Source organism: Camellia sinensis, chromosome 15, assembly GCF_055761805.1.
Source record: "Camellia sinensis isolate YWXY chromosome 15, ASM5576180v1, whole genome shotgun sequence".
Classification (NCBI taxonomy): domain Eukaryota; kingdom Viridiplantae; phylum Streptophyta; class Magnoliopsida; order Ericales; family Theaceae; genus Camellia; species Camellia sinensis.
In genome coordinates, this window is record NC_138975.1 from 116425385 (window position 1) to 116452946 (window position 27562).

General features: G+C 35.5%; 1 protein-coding gene and 1 non-coding gene across 2 annotated transcripts in view; one reads left to right on the forward strand and one right to left on the reverse strand.

The window, feature by feature from the left end:
- Nucleotides 1–27562, forward strand: part of LOC114294036 (uncharacterized) — a 174069-nt gene that overhangs the window by 26127 nt on the left and 120380 nt on the right. The gene's annotated exons all lie outside the window — the stretch shown is intronic.
- On the reverse strand, nucleotides 1017–22643 carry LOC114291014 (putative disease resistance protein At1g50180). Its single transcript, XM_082909925.1, has 5 exons — nucleotides 22068–22643; nucleotides 18998–19385; nucleotides 18896–18908; nucleotides 16642–16876; nucleotides 1017–3467 (listed from the first exon to the last, which is right to left on the reverse strand). The coding sequence occupies exons 1-5, from the start codon at nucleotides 22495–22497 to the stop codon at nucleotides 1699–1701; spliced, it is 2835 nt and encodes a 944-aa protein (XP_082766051.1). The 5' UTR covers nucleotides 22498–22643; the 3' UTR covers nucleotides 1017–1698.

Consider the following 27562-nt stretch of genomic DNA (forward strand, 5'->3'; position numbering starts at 1 on the left):
AATGATTTTAACATGGAAAAATCACAATTGGACACCTCTAACTGTGATTAAAAAACCACGGGCAACAGCCACAAAACAATCCACTAAGAAGATTTAAAGGAATTACACAGGTATACTCTCAATTACCTAGCGAATCCACGCCTAATTGAACCAACCTCTATGTGCCTCTTCCAACCCCGTCTTCACCGCGGAATTGTCTTTACGATGAGCCACTCCAGAATCCACCGAAGCTTTAGGCTCGAATTCTTCAGAATCCACCGAAGAACAACTCTCTCTCTCTCTCTCTCTCTCTCTCTCTCTCTCTCTTGTGTATAACAAACAAAACCTTTGATGTACGCTCTTTAAACCATGAGTTGAATACTCAATAAAACATCAAAGAAAACTAACAAAATATCCCCAGATATAAACCTTAAGAACCAAAAAGAAAATCTGGAGGAATTCAATAGTTTTGGGAGAAAACCAACTATTTATAGAAAATCCAAAAGTAATCCTAGTTTTGGAAGAAATCCAATTACTTATAGAAATCCAAAAGTAATTCTGGTTTTGGAAGAAAATCAACTTCTTAAAGAAATCCTTGTCAAACGGGATTGCCAATAATAAAACCTAACAGTTTGAAAAATAAATAACATTTTCTTCAATATTGCATATTCAATATGAACTCTTACTAAATGGATTTTGATGAGAGTATTCCAAAAATTACTTTCAAAAAATAAATTTTGAATCAAAAATTAGTATTTAAAAGTTTAAAAAATAAAATTAGCTATTCAGTAATTGGGTTGTGTTTGTTGCACATATTGTTCTCCTCACAATAAAACTTATGGGCTCATTTGTTTTCATATAAAAAAATCTTATTATAAGGGATCTATTATAAAAAATCTTAGCTTTTATTACTCAAGTCTTGTATTAATTTTTTTTATGGATATGAACCAATAGAGGGGTGTGATTAGGTCAATTTGGTTTGAATTGATATTAAATTTAAAACATATTTAAGTGAATCATGCACTTGAACCAAATAATTAAAATAAACAAGTCTTTAATATTTAAATTTAACACAAACATAAAATAAATGTTGTTTAATACAAGCCAACAGTTGTGAATAGTATAGTGAAGTCCAACTCAAGTTTAAATACAACCAAAATAAATCAAATCCAGTAACACAACTAATAAAATAAAATTAAGAACTTTAAATTCCAACTCTGCCTTCCAATATTTTCTTCTTCCATTTCTTCTCAATATCTACTGAAAATCAAAATAAATAGTGAGAAATGATTAGTTGTAACCAAGTCCATTAGAATAGATCAATTAGGTAAAAAATGCCGATACAGATTGAATCTTATAATATAAATAAATATATAGATTTGGTTATCAGGTTTGTTCGAGATAGATAGAACGTAATAAACCAAAAATTAATCCAATCCTATTGAATTATAGAATTGAACACTCAAAACTAAACCAATGTATTCAAAAAAAACCAAACCAACCCAATAATTTCGGTTTGGTTTAGTTTTTTTTTTTTTTTGATTCTATGATAATTTGTCCACCCCTAGACCAATATAAAGGCAAAAAAGTAGATATATATATATATATATCAACAAATTTTATGATGAGAATTAATGAGGGGGATGTGAAAGAAATGATAAGAGACCTAACAGTTGTTTCATCTCTTGTGAAAGAAAAGATTATCCAGAATTAAGAAATTTACCTAATGTCGAGGGAAGACACATGTCGCACTTTGTAAAAATCTTCTCCTTCTTTACCGTTGCGCCTTCGAAGCTTGCTATTGAATTTTTTGCCCATACGAGAAGTTGTAAATTGTTGGAGGGTAGCAATGAATCTCAGTCCCTCTGGAACCATTTCCAGTTCATAGCAATAACTAATGTTTAAAGCAGAGAGATTGGGCATGGCTCCTTTTTCCACCTCCCACTCGTTTATGTAGTGCAAACCATGGAGTTTTAGGGTTTTAAGTTTGCGAAAACCATTAGCTGAGCAAACCATTTTGTCCCCCATAAAGGCACCACTACCTAAATAGAGATATCGTAGGTTAGGTAGCATCTCCAATGTTGGCATAGGGTCTTCTTCAAGTTCACATCCAAACAACGCTAACTCGATGAGGCTGGGAGAGAAACCATGGCAGTACTTTGGTAACTCGGGAATAATTCCACGAATACTCAATTTGTAAAGATGGTGACACCCTAACAGTTGTTTGAGAAGAGTCAACTCTTGTTTTTCTTTTTTGCAAAATTCAACTGATAAGGATGTTTGTCGGAGGTGGTCGGCACCGATGCTTAGGTAGTTGATGAAAGCCACTAAGTCGTGATTGTCCATCTTCCAGAAAGTTGCATCTTCTAGTTGCCGAAGATTGATCAATTTACACAGATCATTGACGTCACAAGACCGTGTGTTAAACCCTCCTAATGTTTCGAGGTTGCTTAACCCATCAAATTCGAATTCAACATTGAGATTGAGAACTGACGGAATATACAAATGCCTCAATTGTTCCATTCCATGTATGACTATTACTTCACCTAAGTTGAACTTACAAAATCGTAAATCCAAGGTTTGCAAGTGTTTCAACTTGCAGATAGACGAATGCCATTTCGGTATCAAACAACTTCTAAAACTCAAGTACCTCAAACTAATTAGGTTGCCTATTGATTCGACTGACTTTTCATCAAACTTAAATGCTTCAAGATCCAAATTCCTAAGCAATTTGAAGTACTTCAAATGGGAGTTCAACTCTATTGAAGACTTGCTGTTGACACTCCTTGAATTGCAGAACAATATGGATCTTAGATGTTTAGTTGTCTCCAATTCAGGGAGGGCAACTCTTTTGACATCCCTATTCAAATGAATTGCAAGTTTGCGTATTTTAGGAGCAGTAGTTGTTGATGTTGTGGTGAAAAAGCAATTAGCTAGATCAGTTTTGCGTTGGAGATGAATGATTCGAAGAAAATCATTCATTTTTGCCTTTGATAAACACAGCTCCAGCATAAGGTCATGAATGCGGCAATCATTGATCCTTTGAGTATAGTCCTCTACTTGTACTTGAACCATGCACCTCTGTGCAAGCGCACCCAAGTAACGTTTTGCCACATCCATTATTGTTTCATCTCCCACTCTATCATCATCTACAATTATACCGTCACTTATCCACAAGTGATATAGTCTTTCAGCATTTATCCTATAATCCTCCGGAAAGTGACCAAAATACAAAAAACATGGCTTCAATTGATAAGGCAAGTCATGGTAGCTTAAAGCTAACACCGTTGATACTCCATTGTCATGTTGTATGGGGTCGTCACTCCATTTATGCGAACGAACATTTTGGTATACAACCTCCCATTCCCTTAATGTATGCTTTGTTGCCAAAAGTCCACCAAGCACAATGATTGCTAACGGTAAACCAGCACACAACTTTACCATTTTCCTCCCTATTGCCTCCATATTTGTGTCAAGCACTCCAAAGTCTACAAAAATAACAAATGCAAAATTTAAAAACAGCAAAAATTAAATTATTGCCTAGAGTCTATAAAACAACAAAAATGAAAATTCTAATGAATGCATGCGTGAATAAGCAATAAAAAATGAAAATTTGCCGACTTTTTCGACACCCAAATCAAGTTTTTTAACATAGGCCTTTTATACATATATAGATAGATAATTCTAAAGCGAGCTTGTAATATGGATTGATTTTATTTTATTTTATTTTATTTATTTTATTTTATTTTATTTTTGCAAAATCAAATTGGTTGGTAATTTATGTTTTATTTAAAATTTTTGAACTTTCGTATTCTCGAGTATAAAACTCAAATTAGTAGTTGTAAAATTACTAATCAAACTTGCATAATTCAATTTAACAATCAAATCCATTGAATTATTCTTGTGACAAAGTTGACCAAAGGTAAGATTTAATCAATTTCAATTTTAAAAAGTTTATTTCTTCTGCAAAATCAAATCGGTTGGTAATTTAAATTTTACTTAAAATTTTTTAAATTTTGTATCCTAGAGTATAAAACTCAAATTAGTAGTTGTAAAATTACCAATCAACCTTGCATAATTCAATTTAACAATCAAATCCATTGAATTATTCTTGTGACAAAGTTGACCAAATGTAAGATTTAATCAATTTCAATTTTAAAAAGTTTATTTCTTCAAAAACAACTATAGCAGGAATAGTTAATAACATTCTATACACAAACCATATATTTGGAAAATAATCATCCGTTAATTTTAATTAATTTACTACATCAACAAGCTTTTTTGTTTCTATTTAAGGGATAGTTTTTTTTCAACCAATTGTTGGGGTCCAAAACAGCCGTGTCCTCAACTTTGCCTCAAAGTCAACATTGTTTACATTGATACTTGCATCTTTTCAATCAAAAGTTCTATGTCAACAAAGAAGAAGAAAAAGCTCAAACTCAAGCATACATTTGGTGCAAAGAGAATGATGTTAAAGAGCCAAGAAGTGAACTATGGCCTCGTTTGAGAATTTGTTATTTTAATTAATTTTTAATTTGTTATAAAAAGACGAATAAAAATAAAAATAAAAATAAAAAGAGTGATGCATGTACCCCTAACCCTCCTTTTAGATTCCATTCTTCAAGCTAGTATTACAGAGTTATCTACATGACTTATGTCATTCAAATTTTAATCAATAATTAGTGACTAGTCTTTAAGTATTATGTGTCATTATCAATATGGTGTTTCATATTAATTGCATAGCAAAAACTTTTATGAATGGAACATATTAACTCATCTGTAACAACCCTCACTTCATCTTAGTCATGCTCTCATGCATTTTTATGATTTTGTCTTGTTAAGCTTGCATTTCGAATCTTGTCTTTGTTTTGCTTAAAGTGTTACTGCATGCTTTGTTCCTTGCTTGGTGTGAGTTTATCTGAGGTCATCCTAAGCCTGGGCCGCACCTTTGAATCTCTTATACCTAGGACTATCTTGGAATCTTTTGGTTAACCTCCACTCGCACCTTGGCATATTGGCCGAGATGTCACTATCTAGGCCTAGGTGTTCATCACCAAGGCCGAGATGTGTATTATTTAGGCCGAGATGTTACCCTTGCACCTAGTGATCTTGTTCCTGGATTGGTATGACCTAGACCGAGGTGTGGCACATCTACGCCGAAGTGCGGCACAGCTAAGTCAAGTGTTGTCCTTCCTAGCCGAGATCATTGAGACCTTACTTGTCGAAGCCTTGTCCTTAGCTGAGATCATTACCTGTCGAAGTGCCTATGCCATCTTGCTTGTTGAACACACTTTGTCATAGTCTTGTCTTTTCACTCAGTCACCTTTTTGTGTATCAAGTATTAGCTTTAGTTTTGATAACATTCTTGTCAAGTCCGTACGTGCTAGGGGACTATAAGCATTTGTAGCACAAGTCCGTACGTGCTAAGGGACTATAAGCATTTGTAGCACAAGTCCGTATGTGCTAAGGGACTATAAGCATTTGTAGCACAAGTCCGTACGTGCTAAGGGACTATAAGCATTTGTGGCACAAGTCCGTACGTGCTAGGGGACTCTAAACTTTTGTAGCACCTTTGATTATGTCATCCCTTGTATTATTGATGCTAGTAAGCATCCCTTGAGACTTGAAAGATTTTTAGATGAACTTGATTTGTCCTTTGGTTTCGTACAAGATATGATGTGTTTTGGCTTGATAAAGGTCTCGGATATCATTCATGCAAACCCCTTCATTGATTATATCAGTCACTGAGTATCCAAGCTCACCCTCTTTATATATTTATGTCGGTGATGAGCAGGACGGCGGTGACGCCTAGATGCGTTTGGCATGATGTTTTGGATTCATACTTTTGATAGCATCATGAAGACTATGCTTCTTGGCTTGTGACTCATTGTATTTTGCATATGTCGGCTTGAGAAGCCTTTTGATCAAAATGTATCATGTACTTATTCATTGTATTCAAGTTGTAAGTCCTCGATATGATGTATATCATTTCATTTGATTTATGCACAGCTCTTATGGACTAAATAGAATTAAATTATTGCTTCCGCACATGTAAGCCCCATATGTATACTCTGTTTGTGTGTGAATCTTTGTAAGTTGGCCTTTGGTAATCTCAGATTACTGGCCATCATGGCACCATTCTACTAGGGGCGGAATGGGGTCGTGACAGATTGGTATCAGAGCACAAATTCCTTATGGTACGTTATTCACACGCTTTGAGTCCTAAAGGGCATAGGATTTCCCTTAGAATGATATTAGGATTTGCATCATATTGTTTGCTACTTGACAAGGTGTGCATCATCTCGGCATAACTATTTGTTATTTGCATACATGTTATTCGTTCATTTTGTTTTAAAGTCATATTTTGCATACTCCTAGCATCATGAGAAGGGGTAGACCTCCAATTGGGCGAGATCATTCTGAAGACAGATTAGACAGACTAGAAAGGTTGGTCGAAGGTTTAGTCCGCGAGTTGAGACAGCCTAGGCCCTAGGATGCTAGCACTACCTCTACCCAGGTCGAGCAGACAAACGGCCGACATGCAACGCCACCTCTACCTCCTCCAGTACCGCAAGTGCCTCCACAGCAAGCCTTATATGGGGACGGCACCATAGCCTTGATCAGAGAGTTCAAAAAGATGAAATGCCGAGGTTCCAAGGGGGTATAGAGCCGATGAAGGCCGAAGCATGAGTTTTGAAAATAGAGAAGTTATTCGAGATTTTTCCCAGCACCGACGCCCAGAAGGCGTCATTAGCAGCATTCACGTTGGACGACGACGCACGAAGATGGTGGATGATGGTCCGAGAAGGCAACCCAGGTTTGACTTGGGCTAGATTTTTGGAGTTGTTCTACAACAAGCATTTCCCCCTTAGTGTCCGAGACCGCAAGACCACGGAGTTCCAAACTTTGACACAAGGCAACAAGACAGTGGTGGAATACGACCGTGCTTTTACCGAGTTGGCAAGATATGCGCCCCATATGGTCGATGACGAATATAGAAAAGCTAGGAAGTTCGAAAGTGGGTTGCGTGGACCGATACAGGACCGAGTGAGCATGCTCAACATGCCGACTTACACCGGAGTGTTAGACAAGGCCATCCTAGCAGAAGCTAACCTGAACCGATACTAGAGTTCAGGAGAGAACCAAAAGAAGAGACAGAATTACGACAATCGCCGACGAGCATTTGATGCCAGGAAGAAAACAAACATAGGCAGTTCAAGCAACTCAAGACAGGAAGGTGGCACTAGGCCGACATGTTCAAGTTGTGGGAAGCCACATTCTGGAGTTTGTCGTTGGGCGTCTAGAGCTTGTTTTGAATGTGGTGAGGTAGGTCACTGAGTGAAAGACTGTCCGAAGGCAAAGGCTGATGATAGTAAGAAGAATGGAAACACCTCGGGCCCGGCGCAAAAAGGCAACGTCGGGAAAGGACAGATGAGGCAGTGCAGAGTTTTTGCTCTAGTGCCAGGAGACACCCAGAACGCCGAGACAGTAGTGTCAGGTATACTTCCCATTTGCTCTCAAGATGCATATACATTGATTGATTCGGGTTCTAATCATTCATTTGTATCTACTAAGTTTGCCGAGAAGTTGAATAAGGAATTAGAACCCCTTGATTATGTGTTATCTGTGTCTACTCCGTCTAGAAGAACTATGACTGTTGCATCCATTTATAGAACATGTGTTGTTATGATTGAGAATGTTGAATTATTAGTTGATTTGATGCCGTTGGACATAACTCATTTTGACGTTATATTGGGGATGGATTGGTTAGCAGCGAATCATGCATTCATAAATTGTGTTTCCAAAAGTGTCATGTTGAAACCCCCGAACCAAGCCGAGGTTACATTTCGGCGAAAAGGAGTAGTATCTCCACCTTACTTGATCTCATCCATGAGAGCTTATAAATTGATCAAAAAAGGGTGTCAAGGTTATTTGTGTAGTATACTAAACAATCTGAGTGGAAACGTTAAATTGGCCGACATCCCAGTTATTAAGGAATTCCCCGACGTCTTTCCAAATGACTTGCCTGGCTGCTTTGTCGATAGAGAAATAGAGTTTACTGTTGACATCATGTCGGGAACCCAGCCTATCTCTAAAACACCCTATAGAATGGCCCCAGCAGAGCTTAAGGAATTGAAACTACAATTACAAGAGTTGTTAGATAAGGGCTTTATTAGGCCGAGTACCTCACCTTGGGGAGCACCAGTTTTATTTGTGAAGAAAAAGGATGGTACACTTCGCCTTTGTATTGACTACCGAGAACTGAACAAGGTAACCATTAAGAACAAGTACCCATTGCCGAGGATCGATGATTTGCTTGATCAACTACAAGGAGCACGAGTCTTTTCTAAGATCGATCTCATATCGGGCTACCATCAGTTGAAGGTTAAAGCCGAGGATGTTGAGAAGACTGCTTTTCGGACAAGATATGGCCATTACGAATTTTTGGTAATGCCTTTTGGAGTGACTAATGCTCTTGCGGCATTCATGGACTTGATGAACAGAGTCTTTAAACCTCACTTAGACGAATTTGTGGTTGTCTTCATCGACGATATATTGATCTATTCCAGGAGTGAAGTTGAGCATGAAAAGCATCTGAGACTTGCCTTGCAGATTTTGAGGGATAGGAAGTTGTATGCCAAGCTTAGCAAGTGTGAGTTTTGGCTTTCCAGCATTTCATTTTTGGGGCATGTGATTAATGAAGAAGGTATTTCAGTTGATCCTAGCAAGGTTGAAGCCGTTGTAAATTGGCCGAGGCCGACTAATGTGTCTGAGGTTCGTAGTTTTCTGGGTTTGCCCGGTTACTACAGAAAGTTTGTGAAGGATTTTTCAAAGATCGCAATACCTTTGACACAAATAACTCAGAAAGGAGTGGCGTATGAATGGACCGAGAATAGGGAATCAGCCTTCTAGGAACTAAAGACGAGGTTAGTCACAACACCAGTTCTTGTACTGCCGACGGGTAATGAGGAATTCCAGATTTATAGTGATGCTTCTTATAAGGGATTGGGATGTGTGTTAATGCAAGGGGGTAAAGTTATAGCATATGCATCTCGTCAATTGAAACCTCATGAAAAGAATTATCCTACCCATGATTTAGAACTAGTAGCCGTAGTGTTTGCTTTGAAGATTTGGCGTCATTACTTGTATGGAGCTTCTTGCCAAGTCTTCACAGATCACAAGAGTTTGAAGTACTTATTCACTCAGAAGGAGTTAAACATGAGGCAGATAAGATGGCTTGAATTATTGAAAGATTACGACATGCAAATTCAGTATCACCCAGGTAAAGCAAACTCAGTGGCCGACGCATTGAGCAGGAAGTTAGTGGGGGATTCAGCTTATTTGTCAATGATTTCAGTAGAGCCGACTATCATTAAAGAAGTGAAGGCCAGACAGATGGAGGACAGATTCCTCAGAAAGGTGATTGATGAGATTGTCACTAAGCCAAGGTCAGGGTATACCATTGAGAATCAGGTACTCAAGTTTGAAGGAAGATTGTGCGTAGCCGACGTCCCAGAGTTAAAAAAGAAGATTTTACAGGAGGCCCATGGTTCCAAGTTTGCCGTTCATCCAGGAAATACCAAGATGTACCAAGATGTGAAGCAGACTTTTTGGTGGCTAAATATGAAGAGAGAAATAGCTGAGTTTGTATCTCAGCGCCTATATTGTCAACAAGTTAAAGCAGAGCACCAGAGGCCAGCAGGACTTCTTCAACCTTTGTCGATTCCCAAATGGAAATGGGAGCACATCTCCATGGATTTTGTGGTTGGTTTGCCGAGGACACTGAAGGGTATGGATTCAATTTGGGTTGTAGTCAATAGATTAACTAAGTCAGCACACTTCTTGCCTGTTAAGACTACCTTTAATGCCGACCGACTTGCTGTACTGTATATGAATGAGATTGTGAGACTTCATGGAGTGCCGATGTCCATTGTGTCAGACCAAGATCCGAAGTTTGTTTCTAGATTTTGGCAGAGTTTACAAAGGGCCTTGGGGACCGAGTTGAAGTTTAGCACAGCTTTTCACCCCCAAACTAATGGACAAACAGAGAGAACGATTCAAACACTTGAAGATATGCTCAGACTATGTGTATTGGACTTCAAGGGAAGTTGGGAAGTGCATTTGCCATTAGTGGAATTTGCCTACAACAACAGCTACCAAGCCAGCATTGGCATGGCGCCGTATGAAGCTTTATATGGAAGGAAGTGCAGATCGCCGATATGTTGGACCGAAGTAGGAGACAAAGCTTTAATCGGTCCCGAACTGATTCAAATGACAACTGAGAAGATTAAACTTATCCGACAAAGAATTAGGACTGCTAAGAGTCGACAGAAGAGTTACGCCGACCAGAGGAGAAAAGAGTTAGAGTTTGAGGTTGGGGATCATGTATTCCTGAAGATTTCGCCGATAAAGGGAGTTTCAAGATTCAGGAAGAAAGGTAAGTTAGCACCTCGTTACATTGGACCGTTTGAAATCCTCGAAGGAGTTAACCCAGTTGCTTACAAAAATTTTTTTGCTGCCAGAACTAAGTCAAGTCCACAATGTATTTCACATTTCGATGTTGAGGAAGTATATTCGGGATCCATTGCATGTGATTGATCATTCCAGGATTAGGGTTAATGAAGATTTAGGCTACGAGGAGAAGCCAATGAGAATTATTGATAGACAAGTGAAACGGTTGAGGAACAAGTCGATACCGATGGTGAAAATCGAATGGAAGGAGCATTACGGTGAGGATGCTACATGGGAGATGGAAGAAGAGATGAAAGTCCGATATCCAGAATTGTTTTCAGATCAAGGTAACTCAAGTTTGGGGACCAAACTTCTTTAAGGGGGGTAGGATGTAACAACCCTCACTTTATCTTAGTCATGCTCTCATGCATTTATATGATTTTGTCTTGTTAAGCTTGCATTTCGAATCTTGTCTTTGTTTTGCTTAAAGTGTTACTGCATGCTTTGTTCCTTGCTTGGTGTGAGTTTATCCGAGGTCATCCTAAGCCTGGGTCGCACCTTTGAATCTCTTATACCTAGGACTATGTTGGAATCTTTTGGTTAACCTCCACTCGCACCTTGGCATATTGGCCGAGATGTCACTATCTAGGCCGAGGTGTTCATCATCAAGGCCGAGATGTGTATTATCTAGGCCGAGATGTTACCCTTGCACCTAGTGATCTTGTTCCTGGATTGGTATGACCTAGACCGAGGTGTGGCACATTTAGGCCGAGGTGTGGCACAGCTAAGTCAAGTGTTGTCCTTCCTAGACGAGATCATTGAGACCTTACTTGCCGAAGCCTTGTCCTTAGCCGAGATCATTACCTGCCGAAGTGCCTATGCCATCTTGCTTGTTGAACACACTTTGTCATAGTCTTGTCTTTTCACTCAGTCACCTTTTTGAGAAGAGCCAGCCAGCCGATGCCACGTGTCCCAGCAGAGGGTTAAGTCAGTGAGCTATAAAGAACACATCATTTTGTATCATATCCTTGTCTTTTAGAGAGAGAGGCTCTAGGAAGAAGAAGGAGGAGTTCTTAGAGAGGGAATAGATTTCCAAGCTTGACCTTCACACCTTGAGCCGTTAGATTCGTGTCTTGAGATAAGAATCTTGATCTACTCTTGTTGTTCTTATTGTTCATCTAGCTGCATTGCATGATCGAGCATGATTTGTAGGCCATGCATTGATTTAAAGTTTGGTTTTAGAAAGAGAAAGTGATATTCATGTGTTCTTGAATAAAAGCCTTGTTTGATCCGAAAGCTTGCATCAAGATTCATGTTTTTGTGTTTGTCTTCATAAGATCTTCTAGTATGGGTACCCAGATCCATGTTTTCGAACTCATCTCACGAAATCTCAGATTTTGTAATAACAAGTTGTGATTGAGCATTCATGTTGTTCATGTTCTTCATGTTCTTCAGCAGAGGAAAACCCAGATTTTCCCGACTTCATTTCCTTGAATGTGGCCATCGAGACCACACCTCGGCAAGGAGGTGTGAGACCTCGGCCAAGACCTGGTTGGTATCCATTATGTTTTCCCGAGATGAGAAACAGTGTTTTGTTTTGGTCCGACTTAGTTTTGAAGGAATGCCGAGATCATTTGCATTCATGTAAAGCTTGTTTGAGAGTGCATTCAATAGACTTTGCTATGTGTTTGTAGGACTTGGACTCTTGCTTTGACCCCGACGTTTAAAGAACTAAGTGAGTGGTATTTTTAATAAAGCTATGTTATGACATTTGATAAAGCTTTGCCTTGCTTGTTTTGGAAAAGTATTTGTTAAGCATGAATGACTATCCCTATTTTGGGTATCAAGTATTAGCTTTGGTTTTGATAACATTCTTGTCAAGTCCGTACGTGCTAAGGGACTATAAGCATTTGTAGCACAAGTCCGTACGTGCTAAGGGACTATAAGCATTTGTAGCACAAGTCCGTACGTGCGAAGGGACTATAAGCATTTGTAGCACAAGTCCGTACGTGCCAAGGGACTATAAGCATTTGTAGCACAAGTCTGTACGTGCTAAGGGACTATAAGCATTTGTGGCACAAGTCCGTACGTACTAGGGGACTCTAAACTTTTGTAGCACCTTTGATTATCTCATCCCTTGTATTATTGATGCTAGTAAGCATCCCTTGAGACTTTAAAGATTTTTAGATGAACTTGATTTGTCCTTTGGTTTCGTACAAGATATGATGTGTTTTGGCTTGATAAAGATCACGGATATCATTCATACAAACCCCTTTATTGATTATATCATTCACTGAGTATCCAAGCTCACCCTCTCTCTATATATATATGTAGGTGATGAGCAGGACGGCGGTGACGCCTAGATGCGTTTGGCATGATGTTTTGGATTCATACTTTTGATAGCATCTTGAAGACTATGCTTCTTGGCTTGTGACTCATTGTATTTTGCATATGTCGGCTTGAGAACCCTTTTGAACAAGATGTATCATGTACTTATTCATTGTATTCAAGTTGTAAGACCTCGATATGATGTATGTCATTTCATTTGATTTATGCACAGCTCTTATGGACTAATTAGAATTAAATTATTGCTTCCGCACATGTAAGCCCAATATGTATACTCTGTTTGTGTGTGAATCTTTGTAAGTTGGCCTTTGGTAATCTCGGATTACTGGCCATCATGGCACCATTCTACTAGGGGCGGAATGGGGTCGTGACATCATCTTTGTGGGGGATGGGGTTAGTTAACAGACATATGAAGACTATTTAGCTTTTATTGCTGTTTCTCATTAACCGAGAGTAGATCATGTAGATAACTTGGTATTTTGAAAGTACTTAATAATTCTAAACAGAGATATTTGTATGATATTTTAAAATTAAAAGGTTTAACTATACAATTTTTTAGTTTAAGAGGATATTAATATTCAATACTAGTTCACGAGATATTATTATAATTAACACTAAATTTTTTAGACCATTTATGTTCAGTTCTTTTAGGTTAATAAAGGGAAAATTACCTACACCTCCCTTGAGTTTAGCTAAATTACAGATTCTCCCCTGAGATTTCAGAAATTACATCCCGCCCCTCGATGTTTATATTCACATAACAATTTAACCCCTACCGTTAACTAAACGTTAAGAATGGTTAGCTGACATCACCAAAATATAAATTGATGGATGATATTGCCCTTGTTGAAATCCCTATGATAAATCAACAAAATTTACAAAAGAACTACGTTAGATGAAAAAAAAATTAAGACTCTGTTTGATAGAGCTTTGGAACGTTAGTTCCAAGCTTTGATTTGCACACCGTATTTGTTTACAGTTTTCAAAAATTAATTTAACGCACACTTTTGAAAACTCTGTCCAAGGCGGGAAAATTTGGGCTAACCGGTCGTCCGGCCGGTTGACTAGAACAGTGCATAATTTTTTTTTTTTGACACATGTTAACTTTTATATATTCAATAAAAAATATTTTCTGAATTTTTTTAAATTTTTTATGAGTTTTAAATAGAATTTTGAGTTGTGTGTTTGGTTATGAATTGTAAGTTTTTGTATCAAATATCATATGTCACATCAAAAATTTTCCACTCAATTCAAAACTCATTCACCAAACAAATTTCCCACACTCAAATCGTAATTTTAAAACTCACAAACTCAAAATACAATTCTATTTTCAAATTATAATTAGAAAACTTTACCAAACGCAACCTAAGTTTTTGGAACCATGTTTGATTTATTGTTTAGAAAAAAAATCAGAATTTAAAAAAAAAAAACAATTTGGTCTCAAAATGGTTTATTTTTTGAGACAAAAAATTTGATACCAAAAAGATAATAATTAATCACTAATGTTCAATTTTTGTTGCTAAAAATATAACAACGACACTTTTTGCAACAAAAACATTTGGTCCTCTAAAAATAATTATCCCTAAATTTTTGTCTCTAAAACCTTAATGTTTTGTAGTATGATAAGCGTTTTTCCATTTTAATTTTGCATTTCATAACTTATTTAAAAATGATAATTCAGTGAAACCTCAGAGGGGGGAATCTGTAATTTAGCTAAACCTTATGGAGGAATCTATAATTTAGCTAAACCTCAAGGGGGTGTAGGTAATTTGCCCTAATTTTTCAAAAGGGAATTTTACTCAATTTGTGATATCTACTAACGACGTTAATTGCGATGGGACAGAATGTAATTTTTGAAACCTCAAGAGAGAATCTGTAATTTTATTAAACATCAAGGGAGGTGTAGGTAATTTGTCCATTAATAAATTACATAAACCTCAAGGGACCACATTTTTTTGGGGTATGGAAATGCTATTTTATCATTAGTTTACAAAAATTTTAATCAAAATAACATGGTATTGTATTTTTGAAATAAAGGCCACCCAAATGGGGGGGATTCTACTTTTGAGGTCTGTAATTTTTGTGATATTTAGTTATAAGCTATTATATTGTTAGTTATGATTTGGTTATAATTCATTGTTGTGTTATTTATTATTATTGTATTGTTGATTATGATATTATTTTTAGGGAGAAATTTACAATGTGCACCTTTTCAAATAGTGCACATCGTAAAAAAGTTATGATTTTTTTATGATGAATGTTATAATTGTTTATGATATGTGTTATGACATTTTGTAGTAAAATTATGAATAGCGAATTTATGATGTACATCCTAAAATTAGGAATGATAATGTTATGACATTTTGTGATTTTTGTTATGATACTTTGGAATTTTGTTATGACATTTTTCAGTGAATTTTTTTTTATAATTTTGTAGCTAAAAAGTTATGACATTTTGTGTTTAAGTTACGAAATTTTGAAAAAAAATTATGAAAGACATATCATATGCACCTTTTTTAGGGTGTATATTGTAACATCTCCCTTATTTTAGATATGATTTAAAATGTCTTTAGTTATACCTTCTATGGTGTTTAGTTATGACACATTTTTTTAATTATAATTGAAAATAATGTAGTTATGACATTTTTGATAATCAAAATTATAAATGTCATAACTTGCATATAGCATGACCCATCTAATAGGTCTTTTGATTTAAAATAAGAAGACTTAAATATGTCACATTATATATCTGTATATATATATTTGGAGAACTTACGTGTAAGTCCTAATAGGTGTTAATTTTCAGTGACGGTTTGAAATTTTTGTCACAAAAAATATCACTAGTTATAAGTTTTAGTGACAGTTTTAAAAAATATTACAAAAAAAATCACTAATTTTTAACTTTCAGTGACAATTTGAAAAATTCATCACAAAAAAAGTCACTAATTGTAAGTTTCAGCGATAATTTATAAAAACCATGATTAAAAAAAAAATCAATAATTGTCAATTTTTAGCAACATGAAAAAAATTGTCACAAAAAAATATTTTTAGCGACGATTTTACTAGAACTTATTTTTAATTGAACTTAATGGAAATTAAGTCCAACTATTAAGACCTATTGATAGTTTACCCTATATATATTTGTATAAACTTTATGTATCTATATGTTTGATAACCATTGAGTTGTTGTTGGTGTCTTGGAAATGCTGTTGTAACCCTTCGCGTGGGGCAATTTGGGTCTATTTCGATTATTTGAATCATTTATATTGTAAGATTTATCGAATAAATGAACTATGAAAAAAATCATAATTAATCATATATTTATAACCACTTAATAATAAGATCATATTTATTTATTTTTTTAAATATATGATTTTGATAATATACTATCTATTTTTAGAAAACAACTATGGATCATGTGATTTTGATTAATTTGATTTTTTTTTTTTTTTGTACAAGTCCTTCTCTATTCCAACTATTGAAACTTGGGGGAATTACAACACAATGGGATAGAGAAAAAAAATGATAAAAATATGGGGGTGCAAGTGATTATGTGATGAGGTGCAAGTGCAAAGGTACGGAGGTGCAAACATGTTTGTGTAAAATTTTATTTTCTATCTCACTAGAAAGTAATTCCTTGAATGTTTTCAATTTTATGCCGTTTTCGTAAAATGAATATTCTAAATACATTCGGTACGGCCTATGGCCAGTAGAGCTAAAGTATTGTCCATCTTTCCCAAATCTTTGCCCACGAGTCATTAATCTTTTTAGATGATAATAGATCACACAAATGATATGAAAACTAACATTGAAATAATTTAATTTGTATCAAAATATATAGCAATGTGGACGGATTAATATTACCTCCACCATCTCTTCTTAGTAATGATTTCTTTTGAAGTAGATCCCAACTTTCCTTATCATTTAAACACTGGAGTTCATGGAAAATATGGTATGGATCTATCTGTGAAGGCAGTGTTTTATTACGAGTCGTTAGCAATATTTTGCTGCCGGTGTTTCCATTTGGGAAGGCTGGTTTCAAGCTCTTCCAAGCCTCTATTGACCAAATATCATCCAGCACAACTAAGCATTTTTTACTCTGCTTATAGCGATCCCGGGTTTACCCTTGTTGTACAGAGATCCGGACATGTGTTCGTGGATGTTAGTAGTTGATTATTATCTTGTTTACATCCTTTTTACTTCGTATTTGGGTTATAAGATGTGTTGGGCGGATTTGTTTCAGGTTGGTTGAATTTAGAAACCAAAACTAGTTGCCCAGATTTTGGCCTGTCCGCTCGAGCGGGGGTGTTAGCGCTCGAGCGGGGAATACACCCATCCAGTATTTCTTGTGCAGTGTTGTACGCTCGAGCGTGGGTTTGGCCGCTCGAGCGGGGTTGTGTGAGTGCCGCTCGAGCGTAGAGTTGGGAGCTCGAGCGGAGGCCTGGTTCTGTAAAAGTGCTGGGAGAGTGCATCCGGCGCTCGAGCGGGAGTTTGGCCGCTCGAGCGGGGGTCTGTGAGTGACGCTCGAGCGGAGTGTTTTACGCTCGAGCGGAGAGACTGGGTTAAAGCTCCGTGTTTTGACTTTTCAAATCACTTTTTCACCTTCTCTTCTCTCTCCTACTTCTCCAAAAACACCATTGTTGAGCCTCTCACTCTAGAACTCGACCTTCTCTCTAGGTTTTGATCTAGTAAGAGTGGTTTGCTCATCTTTGGCCTTTACAAAAGAGTTGTTGATCATCGAGGGCTTCTTTTTAATCTGAAAATTTCGGGATTTGGAGCACGTTGGGTTTTGTCATCTTCTCCTTTGGGGCTCCGAATTTGAGGTAGGGATATCCTACTCCTCTCTATGGATTTTGTCTTTAAATTTTAGTATTTTGAGATGTTGGGGTTGGTTTGGTAATTTTGTGAAAGTTTGGGGCTTTTGTGCAATTTTACAAAAGTTGGGGTTTTATTCGTAATAAACCTAGATACATGTTTGGCATAGAGAAATGGTATAAATGTTGAATCATTGTTGAAAATGGGACCTTAAGGGTTGAAATGTTAATTATGGATAATGACCTAATTACATTGTTTGATTAATTGGGATAATTAATTGTGAGAAATGAGGAAATGAAATGGAATTGTCGAGATTGGGAATGTATGGGGTTAAAGGGTGTAGTTGAATTGTTTATCACACACCGAAATGAAATGTTGATTGAATATCCATTTGTGCATTTATTTTCTGTTTAGAAATAATTGCTTTGGGCTATCGGTGGAGGATAGTTGTGATTGTTGTAGACAATGCATGATGATTAGGCAAACGGAAACTAATCAATGGGATGTGTCATGGAATTTGACGGTTGATAGAATACATTAATTGTATGTATTGAGATTGTATATAGAACCAATGTGTTTGTATACGTTATGTGTAGAGGAGGAGATGGGGGATGTACTCCGCGGTTTAGGGGAAGATGGGGGATGTACCTCTAACCGGATAGTGTTGGGAGAAGATAGGGGATGAACTCCGTAGATACAGCTAATATGCTTGTCTAGAGAAGTGAAGATAGAGCTCATATGCTTATCTTTGTGAAGTGTGGATACAGCTTATATGCTTATCTGTGAATGTGGGATATTGTTGTTATACATATCTGTTGAGAATGTGGATATAGCTTATATGCTTATCTATGAATGTAGGATATAGTTTTTATCCTTATCTGTTGAAATAATGATAGAGCTTACATGCTTATCTGTTGAAAAAGGGGAAAATGAAAAGTAACTTGGACTCATAAGTCGGATGACATAAATATGAGATTTATGTGAATGTATCAGTGTTGGCCATCTATCAATTGCTAATCTTTTAGTCATTGTTCATGGTTGGTTTAGTGTATTTCTACTGGGCTGTGGCTCACCATATATGGGAATATCATTTTCAGGTACAGGTAGCATGCCACCTCCAAGGACATAGCTTGGGAGGCTAGAGGCGGACATACTGTTGTCATTTTACTTTTTGATGTATTACATGTAAATTCAAGCCAAGGGCTTAACGTGTATGAGTTAGTACTCTTTTGTTGCAACCAAGTGTTAACTTGGAAAGCTGTAAGCCCATAGGGCATTTGCTTTTGTTGTTAACATGTAATACATTTGTAATGGAACTATGACAAATGGAAGAATGTGGAACTTTTATATATCAATGCATGTCTTATTTGATGGGTTTAATGTTGTTATTTTGAGGGCGTTACACTGCTGGATTTTATAAAGCTGCTCAAACAACTCTTTATTTGCCATCCTAACAACATCTTCCTTCCTCTTTGGAACAAGATTGATGAAGATTTCTTGCAGAATATCTCTTGTTTGATACTGTTGATATATGCATACCCATGCCAAACCATGAAAGTGACTCTGGATATCTTTATGATGATATACTTTTTTAGCTAGAGTGGTCTTCCCCAGACCACCCATGCCCCAAATAGAGACCACTCGGCTAGGCGTATAGTCATCAACTTGCACCAAATGTTTCACAACCGTGTTCAAGTCTTCCTCAAACCCAACAAAATCCTCTTCAACAACATGCTGATATGATTGCCTCAATTCTTGTTGCTTCTTAACTGTCGAACTTCTTATGCCTGCACCTATAGCAGTATTAGTTTAGTCTTCTAACGGTCGATTTTCAATAATAATATTGTACGAATAGAATTTTCATACAAAAAACTCACATAAAATGATTTTTTTTTTCTTTGTGATTCTTTCATTTTAAAGAGGAAAAAACACTCATTTTATGGTCCAAAAATAACAATGTCACATAGTTTGTATGAACTTTGTATATAAAAATAATTATGAATCATTTTTCATCATTTAACAGTAAATCCTTTATAAAATATATATTAAAAAAAGTGGAGGGTAAAATTGTGAAATATTATTTTTATATGTTTCTAAAAATTTACAAGATTTTTTGTTTATGATTTCTAGTAAAAAAAATTTAGAAGAATAAGGACAATACAATTTTTTATAGTAATATAGGTCCTCCAAAATATACGGTGACAAAAATACTCCCACTATACCGCTTCAGGTATCACCTGTTACTTTTTTAACTCATTTAAAAATTTCAAAATTATATAACTTTTGAACTAATTTTTTTTTTATTTATAAAATTTGTAGTTTTGGAATTGTTTCATCAAAATCTGTAAAATAAGATCCATGATGAATAGGTTTTGTTTGGGTTAATTTTAGAATCATGATTTGAGTGTGGAGTTGTGTTTTAAAAGATAAGTTTTTGAAATGAGTTTTGAAAAGAGAAAATTTGTTTAATTATGAGTTTTGAAAAGAGTTTTAAGTTTTGAGTTGTACATTAAAATTGTTTTGAGTTTATTTTTTAAAAATATTTGAAAATTTACTTTAATTTATTTTATTAGGGTAAAAAAAAAATTTAATGTGCGTTGTATTTACTACATTTGTACGTTGCATTTTTTAAAAAAATATTTTAACAGTGGTGTCATAGAATCAATTTGGATATGCCTGGTAGGCCAACAATGGAAGCGATCTATATTTTGAGGAGAATAATAGAAAAATATAGAGAAAAGAAAAGAGACATTCATATGGTTTTGATTGATCTTGAGAAAGCAAATGATAGAATGTCTCAGGATATAATCTAGTAATGTTAGAGAAGAAATAAGTGACAAAAGGGTACATTGATATGATTAGGGACATATATGAAGGTGTGGTGACAACTATTAGATCGCCTGTTAGAGAGACAAGTGAGTTTTCAATTATTGTGGAGTTACACCAAAGATCAACCTTAAGTCATTATTTTTTTGCTTTAGCTATGGATGAGTTGACGAGAAATATTCAGGAAGATGTGTCATGGTGTATGTTTTTTGCAGATAATATCGTGTTAGTGGATGAGACTAAAGAAGGAGTTAATGCTAAGTTGGAGACTTGTAGACACGCACGTGAATTTAAAGGATTTAGGATAAATAGAATTAAGACAAAGTACATGGAATGCAATTTTAGTAACTGTAACAATAGAAGCAAAGAAGAAGTAAAGATTAAGAACCAAGAACTACCTAAGAGTGAACATTTTCATTATTTAGGATCGATTATCACAACAGTTGAGGAGATTGGTGCGGAGGTGATTCATAGAATTAAAGCATGGTGGCTTAAGTGGAAGAGTACGTCTGAGATATTATGTGATAAACGAGTATCCATTAGACTAAAATGAAAGTTCTATGGAATGGTTATTAGACCAGCGATATTGTATGATACGAAATGTTGGACAATTGAGAAACATATAGATAAAATGAGTATTACTGATATGAGAATGTTAAGGTGGATGTGTGACAAGATTAGAAAAGACAGAATTATGAATAAGTATATTCGTGGACGGTAAATGAAAGTGTTCTGGGAAGAGGCATACCTAAATTGACGTGTGAGAATATAGTAAATAAAGATATGAATCTCCATAATTTGACTAATTAAATAATTTTTGATAGAGTCAAGTGGAGAAGAAGGATTCATATAATCCACCCCATTTGATGAGACTTAAGACTTGATTTGGTTTATTTTTTTTAAATATTTAAAATTTTTAAAAATATTTTTTATTTTTTAAATATTTTTAATTTTTTTAAATACAAAATATTTTTTAAAATATTTATTTTTTAATTTTAAAAAATTTTGAATCGCCCATATATATCTAAATCATAACAAATTATTTTGCCAATACTTAAAAAATAACAAAATAATTTTTTTGAAAAAATAAAAAATATTTTTATAGAAAAATAAAAATAAAAAATTTAAAGAAAACAATTTTAAAAAAAAATGATTTTTTTTTTTTTGTTTTTAAAATAGAATTTTGAAAAGAGTTTGGTTATAAATTTTGAAAAGAGTTTTGAATTGAGTGTTTGATTATGAGTTTTGAAATTTTTTTATTGAAATCATGAGAGCATTTTGAACTATAATGTTAAAGTTGTCATTATTATTTTAAAATTTCAAATCTCAATAATTTCAACTAGCAAGCAAATTGTTGTTATCCTTAAATTCTTACACAAACTTGTAGAGTTATGTCTTTTTAATTTCCCCTAAATTTAACTAAAAAAATAAAATATAAAATATTATTCTTTCCTAAAATTGATTATGTCACACGAAAGCTTAATGGAATTTATTAACATAATTTAAATTTCAAATTTTAATTAGTAATAATTTTGCATCTCAAAAGAGAGAAAAATATACTTTAAATATAAAAAAAAACAATAATTGAAATTATTAACAAATAAATAAATAAAAACTTAAATTTAAAATCAACACATGAAGTGGCTGACCTATACTTTTCAAGCCGTAAGTATGTAAACTAGCGGTGAGGTGAGTGATCTTGTTTTTAATGGCACCGATCTCACATCCCACCCTGTGAACATCTTGCCATTCGTTGAAGATGCAAACGAATCTTTTAAGGGTGTTTCGGAAACCCTTGTTCCTTTTGGATGAAACTTGGATGACATAAGTTTCGAGGATGTCTTCGGTTTCATAAGCAAGTTTTCTGATTTCTGCAGCCCAGTTGTTGACCCCCGCATCTACAAGATCAGATTGTATTGCATAATCTGCGTCTTGTAAGAAGCATTGCATTCGATTCAACTCGACTCGGATTTGTTCAACTTGGTCGCTTACTCCGTATAAGAATTTTGCTTCTTCGATTAACAAAACTCCAAGTCTTTTGACAATGAAGGACACAACAGGCACTTCCATTATGATCATGTGGTATTTCAACTGAATTCAATCCCAGTCCGTCCCTCCCAACAAAATCTGGGTACAAAGGGTAGGTGGGTGAGTAGCCTAGGCTAGGATGAAGGTTGGAAAAAAAGAGCTGTTGGGATGTGGTGTGAGTGGACAGACTGGAACTACAAGAAAACTGGGTATATGAGACGGAACTATTTGCGACGGCACACTTGCCGTCTCAAAAAGTCACTTTTTGTAACGGCAGAAAATGCCGTCTCAAAACAGCAGAGTATTTGCGACGGCACCATTTGCCGTCTCAAAAAAGCAGAGCATTTGCGACGGCACTATTTGCCGTCTCAAAAAATGGGAGTATTTGCGATGGTATTTTCTGCCGTCGCAAATACTCTCATTTTTTGAGACGGCAAATAGTGCCATCGCAAATGCTCTGCTTTTTTGAGACGGCAAATGGTGCCGTCGCAAATACTCTGCTTTTTTGAGACGGCATTTTCTGCCGTCACAAAAAGTGGCTTTCGTGTTTTTTTTTTTATTGAATATTTTTAAAAATTTAAATATTTTTTTTAGATGTACCTTACTTAGATGTATCTAAAAAATAAAAAAATTATGAAAAAATATTTTTAAAAATTAATAAATACATAAAAATACAAAAAAAAATGTATTGAATTATGGTATTTTTTTTTGTATTTTTGGTATTTAGTGAATTTTTAAAAGATTTTGGTGATTGTGGTTTTGAGATAGCTTCATATATATACAGTCACAAAATTGTTTGAATAAATTCAACGGTATTTTTCTGTCGCAAAAAAAATTAAAAAAAACAATGTCGTCTTACTCTTTAGATATAACATTTCTCTTTTCATTCATTTTTTCATCTTCCTGTCTCTCTGTCTTTATCTCTCTCTTTTCTCTTTATCTCTTTTCATTCATTTCTCTCTATCTCTATCTCTCTCTCTTTCTATGTCTGCCTGTTTCTCTCTCTCTCATTTTCTCTCGCCTATCTCTCTTCTCTCTATCTCTCTCATCTGTTTTCTCTTTCTATCTCTCTCATTTTCTCTCTGTGTCTCTCGCCTATCTCTCTTCTCTCTATCTCTCTCATCTGTTTTCTCTTTCTGTCTCTCTCGCTCATCTCTCTTATCTCTATCTCTCTCATTTCATTTTTTTTTCTCTCTCTTTCTCTCTCTCTTATCTTTCTATCTCTCTCTATCTCTCTCGCTCATTTCTCTTCTCTTTCTGTCTCTCTCTTTTTCTGTGTCTCTCTCTCGCTCATCTCTTTTCGCTCTATTTCTCTCTTTTTTTGTCTATCTCTCGCTCATCTCTTGTTTCTCTCTCTTTTTCTATCTTTCCATCTCTCTTTTTCTTTCTCTCTCTATCTCTTTTTATGTCTATCTCTCTCTCTCTGTCTTTCTCTCACTCATCACTCTTCTCTCTCTCTGTGTCTATTTGTCTATTTGTCTATTTCTCCCTCACTATGTTCGCCTCCCTCACTATGTTCGCCTTGCTCACTCTCTTACTCCTATCTTCTCTATTTATCGAGCTCCTTCTCGATTTATCGATCCACTATAAGAAAATACACTTTTAGCAACCACTTTGTCTATCTCTCTCTCTCGCTCATCACTCTATCTCTATGTCTCTCTCTCTCTCTCTATCTCTCTTCTTTATCTGTCTGTCACAAAATTAAAATATTTAAAAAATTGATTTGAATTAAGTTTTGAACAGAGTTTTGAATTATCTGTCTTCTTTATTTATTGAGCTCCCTATCGATTTATCGATCCACTACAAGAAAATGCACTTTTAGCGACCACTTTGTCTCTTTCTCGCTCATCACTCTGTCTCTCTATCTCTTTTCTCTATTCGTCTCTCACTCATCTTTCTCTCTCACTGCCCATCTTCTCTACCACATTTACCACTACTGCAAATGCCATTCAACTACCACCACTCTTCTCTTTCTCTCTTTCACTCATCACTCTTATTTCTCTGTCTGTTTGTCTATCTATCTATTTGTCTGTGTGTCTTTCGTTCATCTTTCTTCTCTCTATCTCTCTCATTTGTCTTCTCTCTATGTCTCCCTTGCTCATCTCTCTTCTCTCTATCTCTCTCATCTCTTTTCTCTCTCTGTCTCTCTCGCTCATCTCTCTTCTCTCTATCTCTCTATTTTTCTATTCTCTCTATCGTTCATCTCTTTTCACTCTCTTTCTATGTGTCTCTCTCATCTCTTGTTTATCTCTATTTTTCTATATGTCTCTCTCTATCTATTTCTCTCTCTGTCTCTCTCTATATCTCTTTCTCTCTTTATCTCTCTCTCGCTCATCACTCTGTCTTTCTCTCTCCTCTATTTGTCTCTCACTCATTTATCTCTCTCACCACCCATCTCCTTTACCACCTTCACCACTACTGCAAACACCATTCCACCACCACCATTACTTCTACTGTAGCCACTTCACCTCTACCACTACCATTACTACTACTATCGCCACCACTCCACTACCACCACTACCACCACTACTACCATTACCTCTCTTTCACCCCTGCCACTCCATTTACACTACCACTACCACAACTTCACCACTAATCTCTTTCGCCATCACCATCACCACCACCACCACCACCATCATCTCTTATCCACCACCTTCACTACTGCTGCCGCTCCTTTTCCTCTACCACAAAAAATTAGTTCATAATTTTTAGTAATAAAAAAAAATAGGCCGCAGAAAAATATTTTTCATTGACTACAGAAAATTAACTTTTATTTTAGTGAAAATATTTTTCATTAAAATATATATGAAACAAATCAATCTTAATAACGGAAAGAAAATAAAAATTATTATTTATTTATTTTTATTATTAAAATATTTATTTATGATGAATTTTTTTTTTTTCCCATTTTTTCCATTCCTGTGCCCCAAAATCCCCAATCTCTTTAGAACCAAAAAAAACCCTAAATCTAATCGTCTCCCTCACATCACTCTCTCAGTCGCCTCTCTCTTTCTCTCTCTCACCCTCTCGTTTATCTCTGCACCGATCTCGTTCATCTCTGCACCGATCACTCTCTCACTCTCTCGTTGTTCATCTCATCGATTCGCACCGATCATCGCACCGCCGATCTACTCACAGGTAAACTCTCTCTCTCAATCTCTATCTCTCTCTCTCTCGGCCCGATGGTTGTTTTATATATATATATATATATCAGATATATCTCTGATCTAATCTGACTCTTCAATGTTGAGTTGAGAATGTATGGTTTTCGATGGATAACAGAGTTGCGACAAATTTGAGGACTCAGCATCATCAGTGAAAAGAGACGTGTCCCTCGACACATGGCGTTGGGAATGGGCCACTTCTTAAGGGGACGAAGCTTGGTGGATTCGCGTGAGAGGTACTCATGAAATGTACTGCTAATTTTTTTTTTTTTTTTTGGTTGTTTTTTTGTGAGTTTTGGATTGATACATGAATTGGGGCTTGGTGTTGAATGAATCAGAAGGTAACTTCAGTGATTTTGTAGAGAGAGAGAGAGAGAGAGAGAGAGATGGGGATGATATTTGTGGTGGAGCTGGAGGGTAGGACTTACAGATGCAAGTTCTGCAAAACCCACTTGGCCCTTGCAGATGACCTTGTCTCCAAGGTAACTTCTTATATGTATTTATACCTATATGTTTTATGTGTTGCCTATATATGTATATGTTTGTGGTATAATTTTATTCTTGTTGGTTGGTTATTATAAATTGTGGTTATGAGCAAACTAAACAATTAGAAAAAAAGTTACACAAATTAACAAGATTTTTCCTATGCAACAATGAAGCTTTGGAATTTGGAACATGAGTCAAGTCAGTAAACAAGAAAAAATTGTAAGATTTGTTAGTTTGTATAGCATCACTCTATGCAAGTTTTGGAACTTTTGGTTTTTGAAATGTTATTTGAGGGCATTGACAATAATAGCTGTAAGAATTTGGTTCTTGGATGAGATTAAAAAAAAAAGAAAGAAGAAGAAATGTCTTGTATCTAGAAAAAAAAGCCCAGATTTTGAATATATGGCGTGGATTTAAAAAAGAAAAAAGGGTTGTTGGAAGCTTTGCTTGGTGTGGGCTAATTATGAATCGGAAAGCTTGAGGTATAACTGGTATAATGTGGAACAAACTCACTCTTCAAATGTAAATACACCTTTAAAGGCTCAATTGGATGCTTAAGTGCCCCAATAATGTATAGCAAAACAATGAAGGATAATGAATCATCAATTGCAATGAGAACTAAATATAGCATAAGTTACAATTACATAAATTCCTAAAGTGGGAGAGACCCCCCCAAAAAAAGGGAATAAGACTCATTTGAGAGGAAATAAAGTTTCAACTCTGTCGTATCCCCCAGTGATGTCAGTCTCCCTTGTTATGTATTTTAGGGTATTTGATTGTGGTGCTTCAAAAGGAAAAGATTGGTTTTTGGTGTGTCCAATCATATCCGTCACATCATTGGGTTGTACAATAACTTCCCAAGAATATTGGTGATTTTTTTTTGGTTGGTAGCTTGAGATGTTAAATATCATCTATCTTGTACCAGAGTGCTTAAAGTGTTCTTTGATTGTTTATTTATTATTTGACTAATAGTACTCTTTTACTCTCTGGGGAGGTGTCAATTTCGTCAATCATATTGTAACTCTTTCACTTTCAGGAAGAAAAGCAAGGATTTAACCAATTTAATTTTGTTATTAGATCATAGATTTCTAATTTCTTGCTACATTTTGAGATGCATAGATCCATCTGTTCAAATTTTATGTGGATTTTCAACTTTGTTACTCACTAGTTGTTTTGTGATTTGATCAGGCTTTTCATTGCCGCAGGGGAAAAGCATATCTTTTCAATAATGTGTGAGTTCTTTGTAGTTTTGTCATAAACCTTTTGATTGCTGCCGATCGTTTGTTATTGCTGTTTGATTTTTTCTGTTCCTGTTTTTATTTTTACTTCTTACTTCCTTTTTTGGGTAAGAGGAAAATTCATGAGATAGGAACCAACAACTGGGAAATGTTATGTATATGCTTTGTTTGACTCATGTTTTATTATTGATATGCTCCAACAGACAGGTGTTTTATTTAAGATGTGCC